Source organism: Oncorhynchus tshawytscha, linkage group LG30 (genome assembly GCF_018296145.1).
Source record: "Oncorhynchus tshawytscha isolate Ot180627B linkage group LG30, Otsh_v2.0, whole genome shotgun sequence".
Taxonomy (NCBI): Eukaryota; Metazoa; Chordata; class Actinopteri; order Salmoniformes; family Salmonidae; genus Oncorhynchus; species Oncorhynchus tshawytscha.
In genome coordinates, this window is record NC_056458.1 from 39,400,140 (window position 1) to 39,419,919 (window position 19,780).

The window sequence follows — 19,780 nt, forward strand, 5'->3', positions numbered from 1 at the left end:
TTAATTAGTCATGAGCATGCTCCATTTCTGAGAAGGGGGTGGCCTCCATTTTGCCTGTGGGGCCTGTGCCAGTTTGACTAAAGCAGGAACATCCCACATCCATTCCGGAACCACCACAGAGTCACCCTTTGCCTCTCTCTCGCAACCCTACATTACTCTTCCACCTTAATAAGAACCTCGCTCTCCCCCTATGGGGGTAATGTCCTGGAAACGGCATGCATGTGCCAGATTGTCAGAGGAGCCCCAATGTCAGAGCATCTAACTGACCTATAAATGGATGCAATTTACCAGCCAGGCCCTTAGTCAGCCCCATTGTCCCTGCACTGCACAGCGAGGGCCTCGAGCTCAGCTTGGGCCATTACAGAAAACCAGCTAGACTGATGTAACACGGCATTTTCTGGAAAACGACATGACATCCTACTCAGAAACTGGCCAAGGATAACCTTGTAACAGAAGCACTTTTTTTGTCTACTCTGCAACCTTTGTATCTGTACTTAGCTATAATGATGAGTAAATGGGAGAGAGAAGCTTAATATAGGGGCCAGTTGGTGCATAAGACATCACCTGTAGAGAAGACGACATTCTTAGAGATGAGTTTGTGGTCCACGATGGAGAACTGGGGTAGTTCTATTCTCTCCACCCCCGTCACAGCGTTGTGACCTCCTCGCCAGTAGAACTCTATGTCATCAGTGGTGTACCCATCTGAGGACGAGAGAGGAGGCAGGGCATTTTATGGAGAACACAAGGGCACACAGCCAGTCAGAAATATAATGAACATGTATGTGTCTCCAAGGATGATTAAATTCAACATATACAATTGTGGGCACATAATCATCATATAAGGCACACAAAGAATGTGTTGATTAAATCAGAAGCATTGTAAATACTGTAGCGTCAACCTAACATGTCTGCCACACGGATCCGAGTGGCAGACAGAATAGAGAAGATTTAAAACAAAACAACCACAATATGAAGTCAACTTTCGACCACAATTGTTATTCTTTTTTTAACTAAGCATTTTTTACCTTTATTTAACTAGGCAAGTCAGTTAAGAACAAATTCTTATTTTCAATGACTGCCTAGGAACAGTGGGTTAACTGCCTGTTCAGGGGTAGAACAACAGATTTGTACCTTGTCAGCTCGGGGATTTGAACTTGCAACCTTCCGGTCACTAGTCCAATGCTCTAACCACTATGTTACCCTACCGCCCGGGTGAACTATTGAGTAACATCTTATAAAATCCAAATGATTTGTTTTTCTCCATCAGACCGTGAAACTGGTCCTTGCATAATCCACTTCATAATCCAGTGGTCAATTAGGCTGACTCCAGGGAACTGTGTGCATGCATTATAACAGAGACAAGAGACAGAGATGGAGGGTTCTGCAACACTCCAAATCGCAGGTTAATGAATGAGAAATAAATAAGGTGTTTTTCTCTTGTCTCTCTCCTAATCAAACAAAACACTTCCTCCTCATAATGACTGGTAATCAAAATGTGCGTGTGTGTGTTTATGAATTTGTGTGTGTGTATTTGTGTGACTGTGTGTCTGCATGCCTGCATGTGTGTATGTTTGTGTGCGTGCATGTGTGTGAACTTCGACTAGACCATCCAGAATACAGCACGAGCTGATTATGTCAACTTGGTATGAACTTTGAACTATTATTCACTAAAGAAGTGATACATCCTAGACGTCGACTTATCAGCTGCAGCTGTAAACGTACGTGGCCTAGGAAAGGACAGACAATCTCAGAAGAGCGACAGGGTACTACAACGTATCCACTCTACAACATTACGACCAGAAAGATTCTTCAAAGGACAATGGCAATCTCTGCTGGGTAAACCAGTCTTCCATCTTCGACCCATCTATCGAAGTTCAGCTCAGAGTAAATATATATATCTTGCATTTTCCTTTTCTGAATGGGCAGTTATTAGAATGCATAACATTCTGTATTTACAGTAGCATAGCTTCTCAAGGTCTGATAGACCCAATCCCTTTGTCCCTCAGTCTTCCCACTCTTTCATTCAAACCCAACCCCCTTCCTTTGTGTAACCAGCTGTCATATCGGGTTAGCCTACTAGGGGCTTTTCATGACATGATTAGTAATCGATGTGTGATCTATCCTGTGTGCATATATGTTATCCTGTGTGATTATTTAGGTATTTAGTAAATAAATAATTAAGCCAATTTGTGTGTTGCTGATTCAATTTATTATCAAGGGTTCGTGTAGATAACCAAGTACTTACGACAATCGGAATGAGACTGATTGAGGTGACGATTAATAATGGACTACTATTGATATAAAAGATCTTCAGATCTTTAAGAGAGTGGATTCGGGAGATAACCTCTCTATTAATGGTTTAATTGTTACATGATTTAATTCAATCACAAAATCAATTAAACGTTAGGTAATGGATTTGAAGAATAGCATGTCAAATAATTGAATCATAGTCAGACACGACATCGTGATGGTACAGTATGTGTTTCATTGAAGCTATTTCGAAGAGGCTGTTAAGAGCTATTTGTTTTTTGTGATATATCGTTAAGTTAGGTAATACAGTATATACAAGTCAATACGCAGTTTGCAATTCTTAAATCAAAGCTAATTTGCAATAACCAATGTGTTATTATTATAGAGCCTACACAATAAACATCCTTCCAAACCCTGCTATAGAGATGGCGATATCAGGTCGCTGCTTGGTTGGTTGGGCTTCACTGATCCACTTAACTCCATTGTGCCCGACTTTGCAAATTATATTTTGCCTCCATTTGCTGTCATAGGTTTTTCATCACTGCATTTGGCTTGATTGGATCCCCTTGCAGAATCAGTGATGCACAAGAACTGGAAGGAAGGAGGGAGAGAGGAGAGAGAGAGAAGAGGACTGAAGAGAAAAAGCCCTGCCTTTCTACATAGGCTGGGTCTCCCTTGTCCCTGGTTGACTTTAATTTAAACTCTTAAGGCAGGGTTGGGCAACTCCAGTCCTCGAGGGCCTGATTGGTGTCACACATCTTCCCCATTCCTACCAAACACAGCTGATTAATCAAATTGCATTCTAAACTGAAGATCATGATTAGGTGATTATTGGAGTCAGGTGTGTTAGCTGGGGCAAAACTGTGACACCAATCAAGCCCTCGAGGACTGGAATTGCCCACCCCTGTCTTAAAGGATAGATGGCTATGCTAAGCTAACACAAAGTATCTTCCCATAGACTCACAGGTTTGCGAGCTTTGTCAGTAAAAATACATCAAATGTATCTTGATAACATTGTTAGAGATAGCATCATAGGCCCATCTGACTAGAGGCATTTTATAAAGCTAATAAAATAAATTCAGAATTGATTTGTTTTATTTTTCTAAGGGAGACCTTTGAAGGAGTGTGGTGGGAGACTTCACTCATCATAATATACTGTAACTTGACTTTTGGGCTGAAACCAGACATTCAAATATGTCTCTGACTGGAGCTGACTGGATTAGAATTGAACAACACAATCTCACACTAAATATGTAAAGAAAGTATTTCAACAGACATTGTGCGTTTTTGTGTGGCTTAACTCATGTGAAAATACACACATTTTTCTCCTACTTAAATCTTAGGAAAAGACACGTTTTTGTGTGACTTCATTCATAGGAAAAGTCATTTTTTGGGGGCAAACTTCGGAATAATCATTTGAAAGTTATTGGAGCAATGCATGATGGACAATGGTGTTCTACACTGCCTTTTTTTGTGTCCCACATTTATCTATATAAAAACAAAAAACATGTTAACATCACAATACTGTTAATCAACCAGGTTGTCACCGAAATACGTATAATATAATAGTATCCTTAAGTTTTTAAAGTTTTTAATTAATGCCTATGCTTTTCCTCAATATTTCGGATACTGGTGCAATGTCGGATTTTATGAGGGTTGCCAGATTGGCTTTAAAAGCCATATTTGTCTGTACGTTACGTTGGTATAAATGATTCCAAAGAAAGGTGCAGGAATGCGTAATAGGGCTTTTTATACAGCCCCAAATTATGGCGTGCTGTGTAAATGCACAGGGATGAAGACCAAACAAACCCCATAACAAAAACACAGGGTTGAAACCCAAACAAAAGAGCGAGGAGTACCTCGAATAAATAACACAAGTGCACAATGATTAACACATGATTAACACACGAGACCAGCAATCATCTGCGCAATCCACAAAGGCACGAAAGCCCAAAATATACGGCATAGGTACTCATACGCACCAACGGATATAGTAACATTCCTGCTTACAAGCAAAAATTAAAGCAGGAAGCACCAGTGACTCGGTCTATAAAAAAGTGGTCAGATGAAGCAGATGCTAAACTACAGGACTGTTTTGCTATCACAGACTGGAACATGTTCCGGGATTCTACCGATGGCATTGAGTACACCACATCAGTCACTGGCTTTATCAATAAGTGCATCGAGGACGTCGTCCCCACAGTGACTGTACTAGAGGTCGACCGATTAATCAGAATGGCCGATTAATTAGGGCCGATTTCAAGTTTTCATAACAATCGGAAATAGTTTTTTTTGGGCGCTGATGTTGCCATTTTTTTTAATACCTTTATTTATGTAGGCAAGTCAGTTAAGAACACATTCTTATTTTCAATGACGGCCGAGGAACGGTGGGTTAACTGCCTTGTTCAGGGGCAGAATGACAGATTTTCACCTTGTCAGCTCGGGTAATCCAATCTTGCAGCCTTACAGTTAACTAGTCCAACGCTCTAACCACCTGCCTCTCATTGCACTCCATGAGGAGCCTGCCTGTTACGCGAATGCAGTAGAAGCCAAGGTAAGTTGCTAGCTAGCATTAAACTTATCTCATAAAAAACAATCAATCAATCATAATCACTAGTTATAACTACACATGGTTGATGATATTACTAGTTTATCTAGCGTGTCCTGCGTTGCATATAATCGATGCAACGCTGGGGGATGATTTAATAAAAGTGCATTTGTGAAAAAATCACAATCGTTGGACGACTGTACCTAACCATAAACACCAATGCCTTTCTTAAAATCAATACACAGAAGTATATATTTTTAAACCTGCATATTTAGCTAAAAGAAATCCAGGTTAGCAGGCAATATTAACCAGGTGAAATTGCGTCATTTCAGGGTATATGCAACAATTTTGGCAGCCTGGCTCATTTGCCAGAATTTTACAAAATTATGACATAACATTGAAGGTTGTGCAATGTAACAAGAATATTTAGACTTAGGGATGCCACCCGTTAGATAAAATACCGAACGGTTCCGTATTTCACTGAAATAATAAACGTTTTGTTTTTTAAATGATAGTTTCCGGATTCGACCATATTAATGACCAAAGGCTCATATTTCTGTGTGTTATTATGTTAGAATTAAGTCTATAATTTGATAGAGCAGTCTGACTGAGCGATGGTAGGTAGCAGCAGGCTCGTAAGCATTATTTCAAACAGCACTTTCGTGCGTTTTGCCAGCAGCTCCTCGAAAGCACAGCGCTGTTTATGACTTCAAGCCTATCAGCCTAATGGCTGGCGTAACCGATGTGAAATTGCTAGCTAGTTATCTGGGTGTGCACTAATAGCGTTTCAAACGTCACTCGCTCTGAGATTTGGAGTAGTTATTCCCCTTGCTCTGCAAGGGCCGCGGCTTTTGTGGAGCGATGGGTAACGCTGCTTCAAGTGTGGCTGTTGTCGATGTGTTCCTGGTTCGAGCCCATGTAGGGGCGAGGAGAGGGACGGAAGCTATACTGTTACACTGGCAAAACTATAGTGCCTATAAGAACATCCAATAGTCAAAGGTATATGAAATACAAATTGAAAAGAGCGAAATAGTCCTATAAATACTATATTAACTACAACCTAAAATCTCTTACCTAGGAATATTGAAGTCTCATGTTAAAAGGAACCACCAACTTTCAAATGTTCTCATGTTCTGAGCCAGGAACTCAAATGTTAGCTTTTTTACATGGCACATATTGCACTTTCACTTTCACTATTTAAAACTAATTGAACATGTTTCATTATTTATGAGGCTAAATGGATTTTTATTGATGTATTATATTAAGTTAAAATAAGTGTTTATTCAGTATTGTTGTAATTGTCATTATTACAAATTTAAAAAAAGTAAAAATCGATTATTCGGTATCGGCTTTTTTGGTCCTCCAATAATCGGTATCGGTAACGGCGTTGAAAAATCATAATCGGTTGACCTCTAGACTGTCATTGTCATTGGTCCTGAGATCCTCAAAAGGTTCTACAACTGCAACATTGATTGGTTGCGTCACTGCCTGGTAAGGCAATTGCTTGGTCTCTGACTGCAAGGCACTACAGAGGGTAGTGTGTACGGACCAGTACATCACTGGGGCTAAGCTGCCTGCCATCCAGGACCTCTACACCAGGCGGTGTCAGAGAAAGGCCCTAACAATTGTCAAAGACCCCAGCCACCCCAGTCATAGACTGTTCTCTCTACTACCACATGGCAAGCGGTACCGAAGTGCCAAGTCTAGGACAAAAAGGCATCTAAAAAGCTTCTACCCCCAAGCCATAAGACTCCTGAACAGGTAATCAAATGGCTACCCGGACTATTTGCATTGTGTGTCCCCCCCAACCCCTCTTTTTACTCTGCTGCTACTCTCTGTTTACCATACATGCATAGTCACTTTAATTATACATTAATGTACATACTACCTCAATTGGGCCGACCAACCAGTGCTCCCGCACATTGGCTAACTGGGGTATCTGCATTGTGTCCCCCCCACCACCTCCCTCTTTTACTCTACTGCTACTATCTGTTCATCATACAGTGGGGCAAAAAAGTATTTAGTCAGCCACCAATTGTGCAAGTTCTCCCACTTAAATAGATGAGAGAGGCCTGTAATTTTCATCATAGGTACACTTCAACTATGACAGACAAAATTAGAATAAACAATCCAGAAAATCACATTGTAGGATTTTTAATGAATTTATTTGCAAATTATGGTGGAAAAAAGTATTTGGTCACCTACAAACAAGCAAGATTTCTGGCTCTCACAGACCTGTAACTTCTTTAAGAGGCTCCTCTGTCCTCCACTCGTTACCTGTATTAATGGCACCTGTTTGAACTTGTTATCAGTGTAAAAGACACCTGTCCACAACCGCAAACAGTCACACTCCAAACTCCACTATGTGCAAGACCAAAGAACTGTCAAAGGACACCAGAAACAAAATTATAGACCTGCACCAGGCTGGGAAGACTGAATCTGCAATAGGTAAGCAGCTTGGTTTGAGGAAATCAACTGTGGGAGCAATTATTAGGAAATGGAAGACAGACAAGACCACTGATAGTCTCCCTCGATCTGGGGCTCCACGCAAGATCTCACCCCATGGGGTCGAAATGATCACAAGAATGGTGAGCAAAAATCCCAGAACCACACGGGGGGACCTAGTGAATGACCTGCAGAGAGCTGGGACCAAAGTAACAAAGCCTACCATCAGTAACACACTACGCCGCCAGGGACTCAAATCCTGCAGTGCCAGACGTGTCCCCCTGCTTTTAAGCCAGTACATGTCCAGGCCCATCTGAAGTTTGCTAGAGAGCATTTGGATGATCCAGAAGATGATTGGGAGAATGTCATATGGTCAGATGAAACCAAAATATAACTTTTTGGTAAAAACTCACCTCGTCATGTTTGGAGGTTTGGACAAAGAATGCTGAGTTGCATCCAAAGAACACCATACCTACTGTGAAGCATGGGGGTGGAAACTTCATGCTTTGGGGCTGTTTTTCTGCAAAGGGACCAGGACGACTGATCCGTGTAAAGGAAAGAATGAATGGGGCCATGTATCGTGAGATTTTTGAGTGAAAACCTCCTTCTATCAGCAAGGGCATTGAAGATGAAACGTGGCTGGGTCTTTCAGCATGACAATCATCCCAAACACACCGCCCGGGCAACGAAGGAGTGGCTTCGTAAGAAGCATTTCAAGGTCCTGGAGTGGCCTAGCCAGTCACCAGATCTCAACCCCATATCACATCTTTGGAGGGAGTTGAAAGTCTGTGTTGCCCAGCAACAGCCCCAAAACATCACTGCTCTAGAGGAGATCTGCATGGAGGAATGGGCCAAAATACCAGCAACAGTGTGTGAAAACCTTGTGAAGACTTACAGAAAACGTTTGACCTCTGTCATTGCCAACAAAGGGTATATAACAAAGTATTGAGATTAAGTATTTGTTCAATAACAAAAGTTTTTTTCCACCATAATTTGCAAATAAATTCATTAAATATCCTACAATGTGATTTTCTGGAAAAAAAAATATCATTTTGTCTGTCATAGTGTACCTATGATGAAAATTACAGACCTCTCTCATCTTTTTAAGTGGGAGAACTTGCACAATTGGTGGCTGACTAAATACTTTTTTGCCCCACTGTATATGCATAGTCACTTTAACCATATTTACATGTACATACTACCTCAACCAGCCTGACTAACCGGTGTCTGTATGTAGCCTCGCTACTTTTAAAGCCTCGCTACTGTATATAGCCTGTCTTTTTACTGTTGTTTTATTTCTTTACCTACCTGTTGTTCACCGAATACATTTTTTGCACTATTGGTTAGAGCCTGTAAGTAAGCATTTCACTGTAAGGTCCACACCTGTTGTCACGACTCCTACCGAAGGTGGCTCCCCTTCCCGTTCGGGTGGCGCTCGGCGGTCGTCGTCACCGGCCTACTTGCTGCCACTGATTTTTGTCCTCCCCCTCCTTGTCTGTTTATTGGTTACACCTGTTGTTAATTTGGTTATTAGTTGGGCTTTATTAGCCAGCCGGCCCGCCGGCTCTTTGTGCGGGATTGTTCTATTTGTACTTGTCGTGCACGCATGTATGTCATGGCTGTTTCGTGTACGTGAGCTGTTTTTTGGATACAGTTTAGTTCCCCTGTGGTTCGGGGTAATGGTGTTGAGTGGCGTCTGCTTTTTCACCTGGTCGGTATATTAAAGACGTGCCTACTCTGAACACTCTGTCTCCTGCGTCTGATCACTTCCTCCACTACACCCCGGACATTACACCTGTTGTATTCAGCGCCCATGACTTTGATTTGAACAACAATCGACAAAACCATGGTGAACAAAGGGCACATATACAGTTGAAGTCGGAAGTTTACATAAAACTTGTGTTTTAACCACTCCACAAATTTCTTGTTAACAAACTATAGTTTTGGCAAGTCGGTTAGGACATCTACTTTGTGCATGACACAAGTCATTTTTCCAACAATTGTTTAAAGACATATTATTTAACTTGTATCACAATTCCACTAAGTTGAATTGAGTTGAATTGAGTCCACTAAGTTGACTGTTCCACACTAAGTTGACTGTGCCTTTAAACAGCTTGGGAAATTCCCAAAAATAATGTCATGGCTTTAGAAGCTGCTGATAGGCTAACTGACATCATTTGAGTCAATTGGAGGTGTACATGTGGATGTATTTCAAGGCCTACCTTCAAACTCAGTGCCTCTTTGCTTGACATCATGAGATCATCAAAATAAATCAGCCAGGACCTCAGAAATAAATTGTAGACGTCCACAAGTCTGGTTCATCCTTTGGAGCAATTTCCAAATGCCTGAAGGTACCACGTTTATCTGTACAAACAATAGTACGGAAGTATAAACACCATGGGACCACGCAGCCATCATACCGCTCAAGAAGGACACGTGTTCTGTCTCCTAGAGATTAATGTACTTTGGTGCGAAAAGTGCAAATCAATCCCAGGAAAACAGCAAGGGACCCTGTGAAGATGCTGGAGAAAACAGGTACAATAGTATCTATATCCACAGTAAAACAAGTCCTATATCGACATGAGCTGAAAGGCCGCTCAGCAAGGAAGAAGCCACTGCTACCAAAACCGCCATAAAAAGCCAGACTACGTTTTGCAACTGCACATGGGGACAAAGATCGTACTTTTTGGAGAAATGTCCTCTGGTCTGATGAAACAAAAAAATAACTGTTTGGCCATAATGACCATCGTTATGTTTGGAGGAAAAAGGGGGAGGCTTGCAAGCCGGAGAACACCATCCCAACCGTGAAGCTTGGTGGTGGCAGCATCATGTTGTGGGGCTGCTTTGTTGCAGGAGGGACTGGCGCCCTTCACAAAATAGATGGCATCATGATATGTGGAAATATTGAGGCAACATCTCAAGTAATCAGTCAGGAAGTTAAAGCTTGGTCGAAAATGGGTCTTCCAAATGGACAATGACCCCAAGCATACTTCCAAAGTTGTGTCAAAATGGCTTAAGGACAACAAAGTCAAGGTATTAGAGTGGCCCTGACCCCAAGCCCTGAACTCAATCCTATTGAATATACGTGGGCAGAAATGAAAAAGCATGTGTGAGCAAGGAGGCCTATGAACCTGACTCAGTTACACCAGCTCTGTCAGGAGGAATGGGCCAAAATTCTCCCAACTTATTGTGGGAAGCTTGTCGAAGGCTATCTGAAACGTTTGACCCAAGTTAAACAATTTAAAGGCAATTCCACCAAATACTAATTGAGTGTATGTAAACTTCTGGCCCACTGGGAATGTGGTGACAGAAATAAAAGCTTAAATAAATTATTCTCTCTACTATTATTCTGACATTTCACATTCTTAAAATAAAGTGATGATCCTAACTGACCTAAAACAGGGATTTTTTACTAGGATTAAATGTCAGAAATTGTGAAAAACTTTGTTTAAATGTATTTGGCTAAGGTAACTTCCGACTTCAACTGTATACAAATACAATTAGTGGGAATTGGGACTAGGTTTGCGCAATGAAAGTTCCAGAGGGATCCGTGACACTGTATTATTTGTGTGTGTGTGGTATCAATGAAGTTATTTGATTGGGGAATGGGAACCTTTTCTTGATGGGAAATTAATTCATCAATAAATGTAGGGAAACAGAAGACCTGTAGAAAAAAAATCTGTTTGGTTTAAATTCCCCTGGTGCAACTGCATGGTATTTGCCACTATAACGAGTCTGGACTCTGACCAATTAATCCATATCAATGCCGTTAAACAGGATGAATGTAAAATAATGAATTACGTTGGCCTACACTTATGGCACTACCAAGGCCAGTTTCATGATGATTATTACGGTCGTGTCAATCATGCTATGTACTTAGGCTGTTGAAACAAGGCATATGCCAGCATTGTATACCTACTGTACTTGATATATCTAGTGAACAATGGATAAGCAACAATGGGTGTGACAGAAAGAAGTAATCACTACAGGTGTGATCAAGCCTTACATCAAAGTTACCTGAAGCTGAATGGAAAGTGCTATGCTCTGACCAGTTATTCAGAAGAAAATCCTCTGTGACTGTCTAATTTGCATAAGTTAACTTACCAGTGTGGACCCACAACAAACACATTCTACAGATTTAGAAACTACCTGTTTAAAGTGTTATTACAACCATGGTGTTATGTTGTTGCGGAAGCTTATACATCTAATAACCTGACAATGATCCACATCATATGGGTAGACAAATAATGGAAGTGTGTTACGCAGCAAAACACAACTAGCCTTTTTTTAGGATGCAAACCAGTAATATGAATCACTGTTGATTCATCCTGTTCTGATCTAATGAGATGGATGTAGGATTTTCTACGGCCTAGAATTGAGGCATTTCACAGTCATGAAGGACGAAGCTAGGCCCCTCTTGTTTCTCATTGGCGAAGGCTGAACTCAAGTTAGGGGTTGTATGTCAGATTCTCTTAAACCACTTTTGCCCAACATGTTATACCCCAGAGATTGTAAATAAACCCTTTTTAAGGTGGTATAACTTGTATCATTATTATAGGGCTGTGAAACCCATAGCCGAATGGCTTCAGACTGAGCATGTCTCATTGGAAATTGCTGCTGACATTGAACATAGCTTAGGTTTAGGGTATTTCATTAATTTCACACTCTCCCATGCCACTATTACCAATATCTTATACCCCATAGGTTGTAAATAAACCATTTTTAAGGTGATATAACTTGTATTGTTTTTACAGGGCTGTAAAACACATGGTTTCAGACTGAACATGTCTCACCATTTATTTACGGAGAGCAATTTCCATTTTATAACAGGTAGTGTCCATTTATTTACAATAGTGTGTTGATTAATTATTGCTTTCTTCAATGGAAATACAGAATATGTATAAAAATGCCAAATATACCAAAAGCTAAATTAATCAGAGATTTATGACTATTCAACCATGCTAATCACTACTGAAACATGCAAACTACAAACATTTAACCAGTTAAAGATAATGAATACATAACACATATTTTATTAAAAATAATGAATACAAAAGAGTTGGCTATAATATGAGAACAAACAAAGTGAGTGTGTGTATGTGTGTAAGTGTTTGTGTATTATAATTTCCCATCATAAAAATGCATCCCCAATCCCCAATAAAATACCTTCATCAATACCAACAAAACAAATCTGGCAACCCTTATAAAATTTGTCATTGTCTTGTATTAAATGCATTATGAAGAACATGTTGTAATGTAGGCTCCATGAAATATGAAATGCGCTATGAAGAAAATCGTGTATGCCTATTGTTGCCTACATGAAAAATGGGCCTTTCTGACTACAAGTGCACCAGTATCCCGAAGTAGTGAAAACAAGCATAGAAAACAGTATTGGCATTAATAAAATACAAAAAAATGTAAGGCTACTATTATATTATAATTATATTCGGTGATAACCTGGTGGATTAACAATATTAGGTTGTTAACACGTTTGTTTTTTATATGAATAAATGTGGGACACAAAAAAGGCAGAGTAGAACACCATTGTTCTAATAACTTTCAAAAGATTGTTCCGAAGATTGTATCTCCAAAAAGTATGTTCCTATGAATTAAGTCACACCAAAAATGTTGTCATTTCCTACTAATTAAGCCACACAAAAAATGAGCAAAAACACACTAAATCTTCTGAAATACTTTTTGTACATATTTGCACGAATTGAGTGTTAGATTGTGTTGAATTTGAGCAAATTGACAAGTGAATCCTGGAGGTTTGCTCTCTTAGGGCCAAATACTAACTTGAGAGGTGCACTTCACTTGGAAACTGTGTAAATAATATATTCCTATCGAGTTACACAGATGGATTTCCAGTTAGGATACATGGGAAACCTGTGGCCTCCAACAAATTAAAACTTGCTTTATGCTAGGAGTTACACACATCCCTTGGTTTATACATGAATACACCATCATCAAACGTAAATGAAAAGTAAACCAAAAGCAGAGGCCAAGCCTAATTGAAGTCTGTAAAGTATACATTGAGTCAGAGAGAGTCTCAGAAATGCCATCAAAGGGCTACACTGGGTGATTTAAGAACCAAGTTTCAGACTTAATGCATGGGAATGTCTGCTGCTCTTTTCAAATTTAACTGGAGAGAGCACAGGAAAATCAGAGTCAGAGTCTCAAACAACTGACGCTTTTTCCCCTGCATGTGCTTGAGAGGTTCCTCTAAAATATAACTAAAATTAATGTTTGATACCCAAGGTTGAAAGTTACTTTAATCGTATTCCTGGTGTCCAATTAAAAGTGTCTCTAAAGTCCGACAGCGCGCAGCGAGCTGTCTTCAGTTCAGCTGGTTGGCAAACCTGCAGGAGCTGTGATGGGAAGATCTAAGGCGCAGAAAAAACTCCAGTGTACAAACTGTTCAAACCCCAGAGGACATTTGTGGTTTCTAAAATAGGATCTGATAGCAGTGACGCTCCGTACGTTGTGCACTGCTGGTGCAGAAAATGTAACTATTACTTGGTGGAATTTTGAGCTTAGATGAGAGTTTCATTGTGACAACAGCGTAAAACAAAGGCCCATTTATGTTTTTGCTGAGTGTATTACAGAAGGTGTGAATTAAGTATACTCTATACATCTGGCAGCACGTTTATACAGTGGACTAGTCCATACAGTATGCTTTACTAATGAAGTACTGGGTGCGTGTGAAATTCATGAGCATGTACTATACTACGTAACTACTATAACATTTTGAGTTTGACATTGTTGAATAATGCAGTCCAAGGTTTTCACTTCCTAGATATAGGTTATGTGGCCTATTGTACTACAGCCCAGATTTGCAAGCATTATAGAGAAGCTGGGAAGAAACAACACAACAAATGTAGCTTGACAGGAGGTGTTTTTTAAGGTCATAAACTAACCCTCATGCAATATTGCTGAAAGTCACCCAGCACTGTGCAGTGACATGGGTCAGTTGTTCTTTAATATAAAGTAGCCACACACGGCCACTCTGCTAGACATACTGTGTTGTTGTGTTGACGTAAAAACAGCAGTTAGACAACAACAGTCACTTAACACATGATTCCATGAAAAAGGCATTTCCCTTAAATGACACATTAGTGTCCCTGCCCAGCAATGAGCCACATAGAGGAGAGGCAGACTATCCAAAATAACTGCTTCCACTGTCCACCTTGAGGGCACAAGTCTCATCTCATCACACTCCTATTCCCAGGAGGGAACAAGTCTGCTCAAAAGATGTATTTCATTACAACCAAATTAGTATGAAGACAGAGGGGCTTATAACTGGAACAATTTATAGAAGGGGAGACTAAATAACTGCATCACACTAATTGTATCGTGCATAATAAGTGCTCACACTAATGATTAAAGTCATTTACACAGAAGTGTTGAATAGTTATTTTTGCTTGTAGGCTTATACTCTATCTAGGGGACTCCTTTTATCCCGCCAAACTTTCTGAGGCTTTATCCTCTCTTCTCTCCTTCCTTCTGAACCTGACAAGGCTTTCATCTGACACTTTGTGATATTGTCAGAAGGCGTCTGAACTAGCAACACAACAGCTCTGACAGGGATAAAGAAAAATACACATCTACATGGAGCTGAAAGACTATATTCCAAACACATGCATGCCTAAAACAGACAGATAAGACAATAACGTTATTATCCCCACGGGGACATGTTGTTTGCGGCTCTGTGTACAATAAATACAACCAGTGTGATTCTTACAGTAGGTGATTCAATGGTACACTACTAAACACATTGTACACATCAGAACATTGTCAACTACATTGTCAAGTGTAGGCCAGCCCACTGGACCTGCTAGTGATTGTCATTCAGCAGCCTTATTGGTACTAGGATAAAGGACTGTTTCACCTCATATAAAAATGAAAAATAAACACTTAACCAGCCCCCCCTCCCTCTAGCTCTGACTCTACTGATAACTTCGTTATTGGGAAAAATGTACTTTCTATGCCTGTGATATGTGGTTGTCCCACCGAGCTTTCTTAAGATGAACACACTAACTGTAAGTTGCTCTGGATGACAGTGTCTGCTAAATGACAAAAATGGAAACGTTTGACTATATTTATTTTATTCCTTGGTGCCCTGGTATAGAGCAAGGATTCCCACACTTTTTCACTAGGGCCCCCCCCCCTTCCAGCATTGGGGAACATACCGCTCGCCCCCTGCCCCCTTGGCACGCGCCAAGTCCATTTCTATGGGCACAAGCACTGTTCATGACACAAACTGTTCACACCCCTCTTGTTGGTGGAGAACATTTTGCAGGTTTAAAGATCATTTCCTGCAATTTTACACATTTTGTCATGGGATGCAAAGAAAATGTTGCAGTTTTAAAGCTCATTCTATACATTCTATACATCTAAAGTCTATTCATGTGATATTTGAGGGACAAAAAAATTACAACAAAATCTACAGACTAAAAAACTGACATGGGCTAGTTTATCTGGACATTTCCGACAAGTTAGAAATACTGTAGGTCTCTAAGGTATGCAAGGACTAACATGACAAGAGGAACTGATGATGCACTACCCATTTTCTTGTCCATTCTACTATTACAACTTTCAAGAGTAATTTTAAAGCCGAACTGAATTATAAAATACTACTTAATCAGCATCTCATTTCCCATTTCAACACCCACTTCCTAGGGGACTTTTAATTGGGATTTACAACATGCCCTTTGAGTATGTTTCTTCCCTCCTATTCTGTTTTATTCAATAGGCAGCAGACCTTTACAAGTTACAAAACAAGAACATTATGATTCATGTTACATCAATGCTTCTTTGTATGGTAATTGAATAATTATAATAAATGGTGGGGTTTTGTTTGCAGCACGATGCGGCAACAATAACCTTTCCTGGAAAACGTCATATTCTGCATTTAAAGGATGCTAATTAAATCAGGTTCAGCTATTTAGTTTTAGTCCAAAACAATTACACAACTAATTTGAATTTGATGAATTTGATGAAAATCTGACATAAAATAAAAAACACTTGAAAGTTCTGCTTCTACTGTCAAAGCTGGTTAAGGGAGATAGGTGCAATTAACCTGTCATGCTCCCTAGAAAAAAAGCGAGAGAGAGAGAGAGAGAGAGAGAGAGAGAGAAATATGGGGGAGATAAAGAGAAATATGGGGGGAGATAAAGAGGAATATGGGGGAGATAAAGAGGAATATGGGGGAGATAAAGAGAAAGAGAAGAGGGGAATAAGGACAAGATAGACCAGGACGGCTGCCAAGTTGGAAAGGCAGCACATCAGATCACAAAGGTGTCAGGTCTACAGAGCCAGAGCCCACGTCACATTGCAGCTTCACAAACTCTGAATCCAGCAGCACAGATGAAACAGGAGAGGCCTCAGGTGTTTTTAAAAAACTTTATCAGGGAGAGATGCATACATATTCGCTTCACACTGTCACTGTTGTGCCCGGCAATAAGTCAGCCACTAAAATGAAGGGGAAAGCTATGTGTTATAGAGCTCAATGTTGAATAACTAAGTGTCCTGTGAGGCTCTCTGTCCCTGGCTGTAATGCCTTCAGTCACTGAGCCATGTCCAGGATCACACTGGAACTAACGTTTGCCTCCCCAAATCTATACCTGACAAAGTCAAAACAGGTCACAATTAGATTTGACTAGGCCATTTGTGTTCACAGTGGTTGCACAATGTTCTTTGGTTCTGTCAAGATGAAGGTGAACATATTAGGATAATGCAAACATAGTGCTGTTACCTCATGCTTTTGTGTTGCGTGACCTCTCAAATTGTAGATTCATTGAAGAGGAGAAGATGATAACGGATATTTTTTATTGAAACATTTGTTTTCTATTTAGATTTATTCAAGTGATTAATGTTAATGTTAATGACTAAATTAGATGTATTAAAGCCCCATGCAGTCTTTGTAATTGTATTTTTAAATCACTGTATGTCTAATAAAACACTGTGTTTATTTAATGAAAATAACTCCAAAGTATTTGTTCTTGTTAATTTCCCTGAGATATTTACATATACAGATTGGCTGATAGGATGGTCTAGAGCCCACCCCTTTACCCAGATGCACAGTCCTTTGTCTTTGGTAATCAGATCACATAGTGATGTCGTGACGTAGGCCAAACGTTCCATGCCACCTGAACAGGCTGAAATTCCAGCCATTTCTTTCAAACAGCTCTTACACAAAAGGGCATTATTATCATTTTCATAATTCCAGTGTTATTTCGACCTCATAGTGCGAAAATGTCATCAAAATATGAAACAAGTTTTTAACTGCACTGCCCCTTAAAGGTTAATGAAAGCCCTTAAAGCATTTACCAAGCTGTTGAGAAAGGAGTACACTTTTCAAAAAGCAGCATATAAAGTAGACCTTGGTAGCCTTTTGTCTTAATATCTGTACATCATTGTAATGCAGAAATCCCTGAATTTCTGAAGTGATGCAACATAGTATTCTTGAATTGGGTGCTCTAGGTTTCACTGACAAATCTACTGACAGGAAACACTATTCATTTCCCCTCATGAGGATTCATTTACTGTACATGTCCATGAGTAGTTTACAATGCTTGAGGTATTATTGTGTTATAGTAACTGACTTGAAGTTGTGTCTTCAACTTTGTGGATTCCTTATAAATACAGTACTAGTACAGACCATTGGTTTGGCACAGGTTGTTTCCCATTCATATCAATTCAAATAAAATTGAAGTGAATTGAATTGAACGAGAAAGATAGATCAACTGAAATGTAATTGAATTGAAAGCGAGAAAGATAGATCAAATGAAATGTAATTGAGTTGAATTTAAAGTGAGGAAGATAGATCAAATGAAATGTAATTGAGTTGAATTTAAAGTGAGGAAGATAGATCAAATGAAATGTAATTGAGTTGAAATGAAAGCGAGGAAGATAGATCAAATGAAATGTAATTGAGTTGAATTTAAAGTGAGGAAGATAGATCAAATGAAATGTAATTGAGTTGAAATGAAAGCGAGGAAGATAGATCAAATGAAATGTAATTGAGTTGAATTTAAAGTGAGGAAGATAGATCAAATGAAATGTAATTGAGTTGAAATGAAAGTGAGGAAGATAGATCAAATGAAATGTAATTGAGTTGAAATGAAAGCGAGAAAGATAGATCAAATGAAATGTAATTGAGTTGAAATGAAAGTGAGGAAGATAGATCAAATTAAATGTAATTGAGTTGAAATGAAAGTGAGGAAGATAGATCAAATGAAATGTAATTGAGTTGAAATGAAAGCGAGAAAGATAGATACTCACAGCTCTCTATCTCCAGTGTGCAGTTTTGTTCATCCAGCGGATATCGTCTCAGGTCCATCATACAAGCTGCTGTAGTGGTGATCCTGAAGGGGAAAAAGACATTGTCAAGAGTCAGTACAGACCAAGGATGTCATTTTGAAGGTTCAGGTGGTATTGCCGATGGGATCCCAACTTCACGCTGTAATTTCTTAAGTGGAGCTTTAGGACCAAGGAACCTGGGCCGAGTAGCATGAAGACATTAATTATTAGCTACAATCAAAATCTCAATCAGTATCTGGTGCCTGTGTCTAGCAGATAACTACATCCTTGAAGAAAAGGCACATATGGCTACTTAATGGCTTTTTATAGCAGCGTCAGGAGGTTCTTCATAATCTATTGCTCTCATATCTTGTCAGTGAACAGATAAAGTTAATAGTGTGATGAAGTCGACAATAACCATGAGCTGATATCGATCCCCAGCTAAATCAACGTTGGGTAAATCTCTAGATTATCTCCACCTTGTTTAGCAGTTACAGTATATCACTGCTGCAGCAGCACTTCCAGCAAGATATTAGACAATTCAAATAAAGAGCTAACTCATTTTCAATGTTTCCCAGACACGTGGCAAAGAAAGAAAACACAAACAACCTGGGATTTAACAGCAATGGACTTCGCAGAACGAACCGGTCTACAGTGGTGTTTCTGTAAATAGAACAGGTGAGTAAGCCTACAGCTGCACGCCTCAATATGAACTTTTCCTCTAGCCAACTCTCATTATGCAGTAGCCTGTGATGTCAGATAAATAAGCACTACACGACTATAGAACCACTAAACAAGCCCTACATGATTCTGCATCAGTGGGTGCAGCCCATGGATTTAAGGATTAAAAGGCCAAACCTAATCCTCGTCCTAGATTCTTAAAATAATCCAACTGTACAAGTTTCCTTTACCTGGGAGGTGAATCACAGACTAGCTCACTACAGGGATTCCCAGGCCAGCTACTGATAATAGCCCCACACTATCTATATTCCAGAAAGATGTGTCATTTAAGCAAATGCTCTTATCCAGAATGAGTTACAGAGGTGATTGCATACATTTTTCATACTTTTTCATATTTTTCATAATTATGGACTTCAGTCAACTAATTAACTGAATCAGGTGTGTTACTGAAGGCCTGGAATGAAGCCCAGATAACCAGTAGTTCTCCAGGACCAGTTAGAGAGCTCTGATGTAGTCGGATCATAAGCGACCTTGTGGTCTAACTTATAAAAGCAA

At 39.7% G+C, this 19,780-nt stretch overlaps 1 protein-coding gene across 1 annotated transcript in view; it reads right to left on the reverse strand.

Moving 5' to 3' along the window:
• LOC112228321 (gamma-aminobutyric acid receptor subunit beta-2) overlaps positions 1 to 19,780 on the reverse strand; it is a 100,355-nt gene that overhangs the window by 20,685 nt on the left and 59,890 nt on the right. The window contains exons 5-6 of the mRNA XM_024393531.1: positions 18,527 to 18,609; positions 565 to 702 (exon numbers count right to left, since the gene is read on the reverse strand). Coding sequence (XP_024249299.1) covers positions 565 to 702; positions 18,527 to 18,609 — 221 coding nt within the window. The remainder of the gene's footprint in view (positions 1 to 564; positions 703 to 18,526; positions 18,610 to 19,780) is intronic.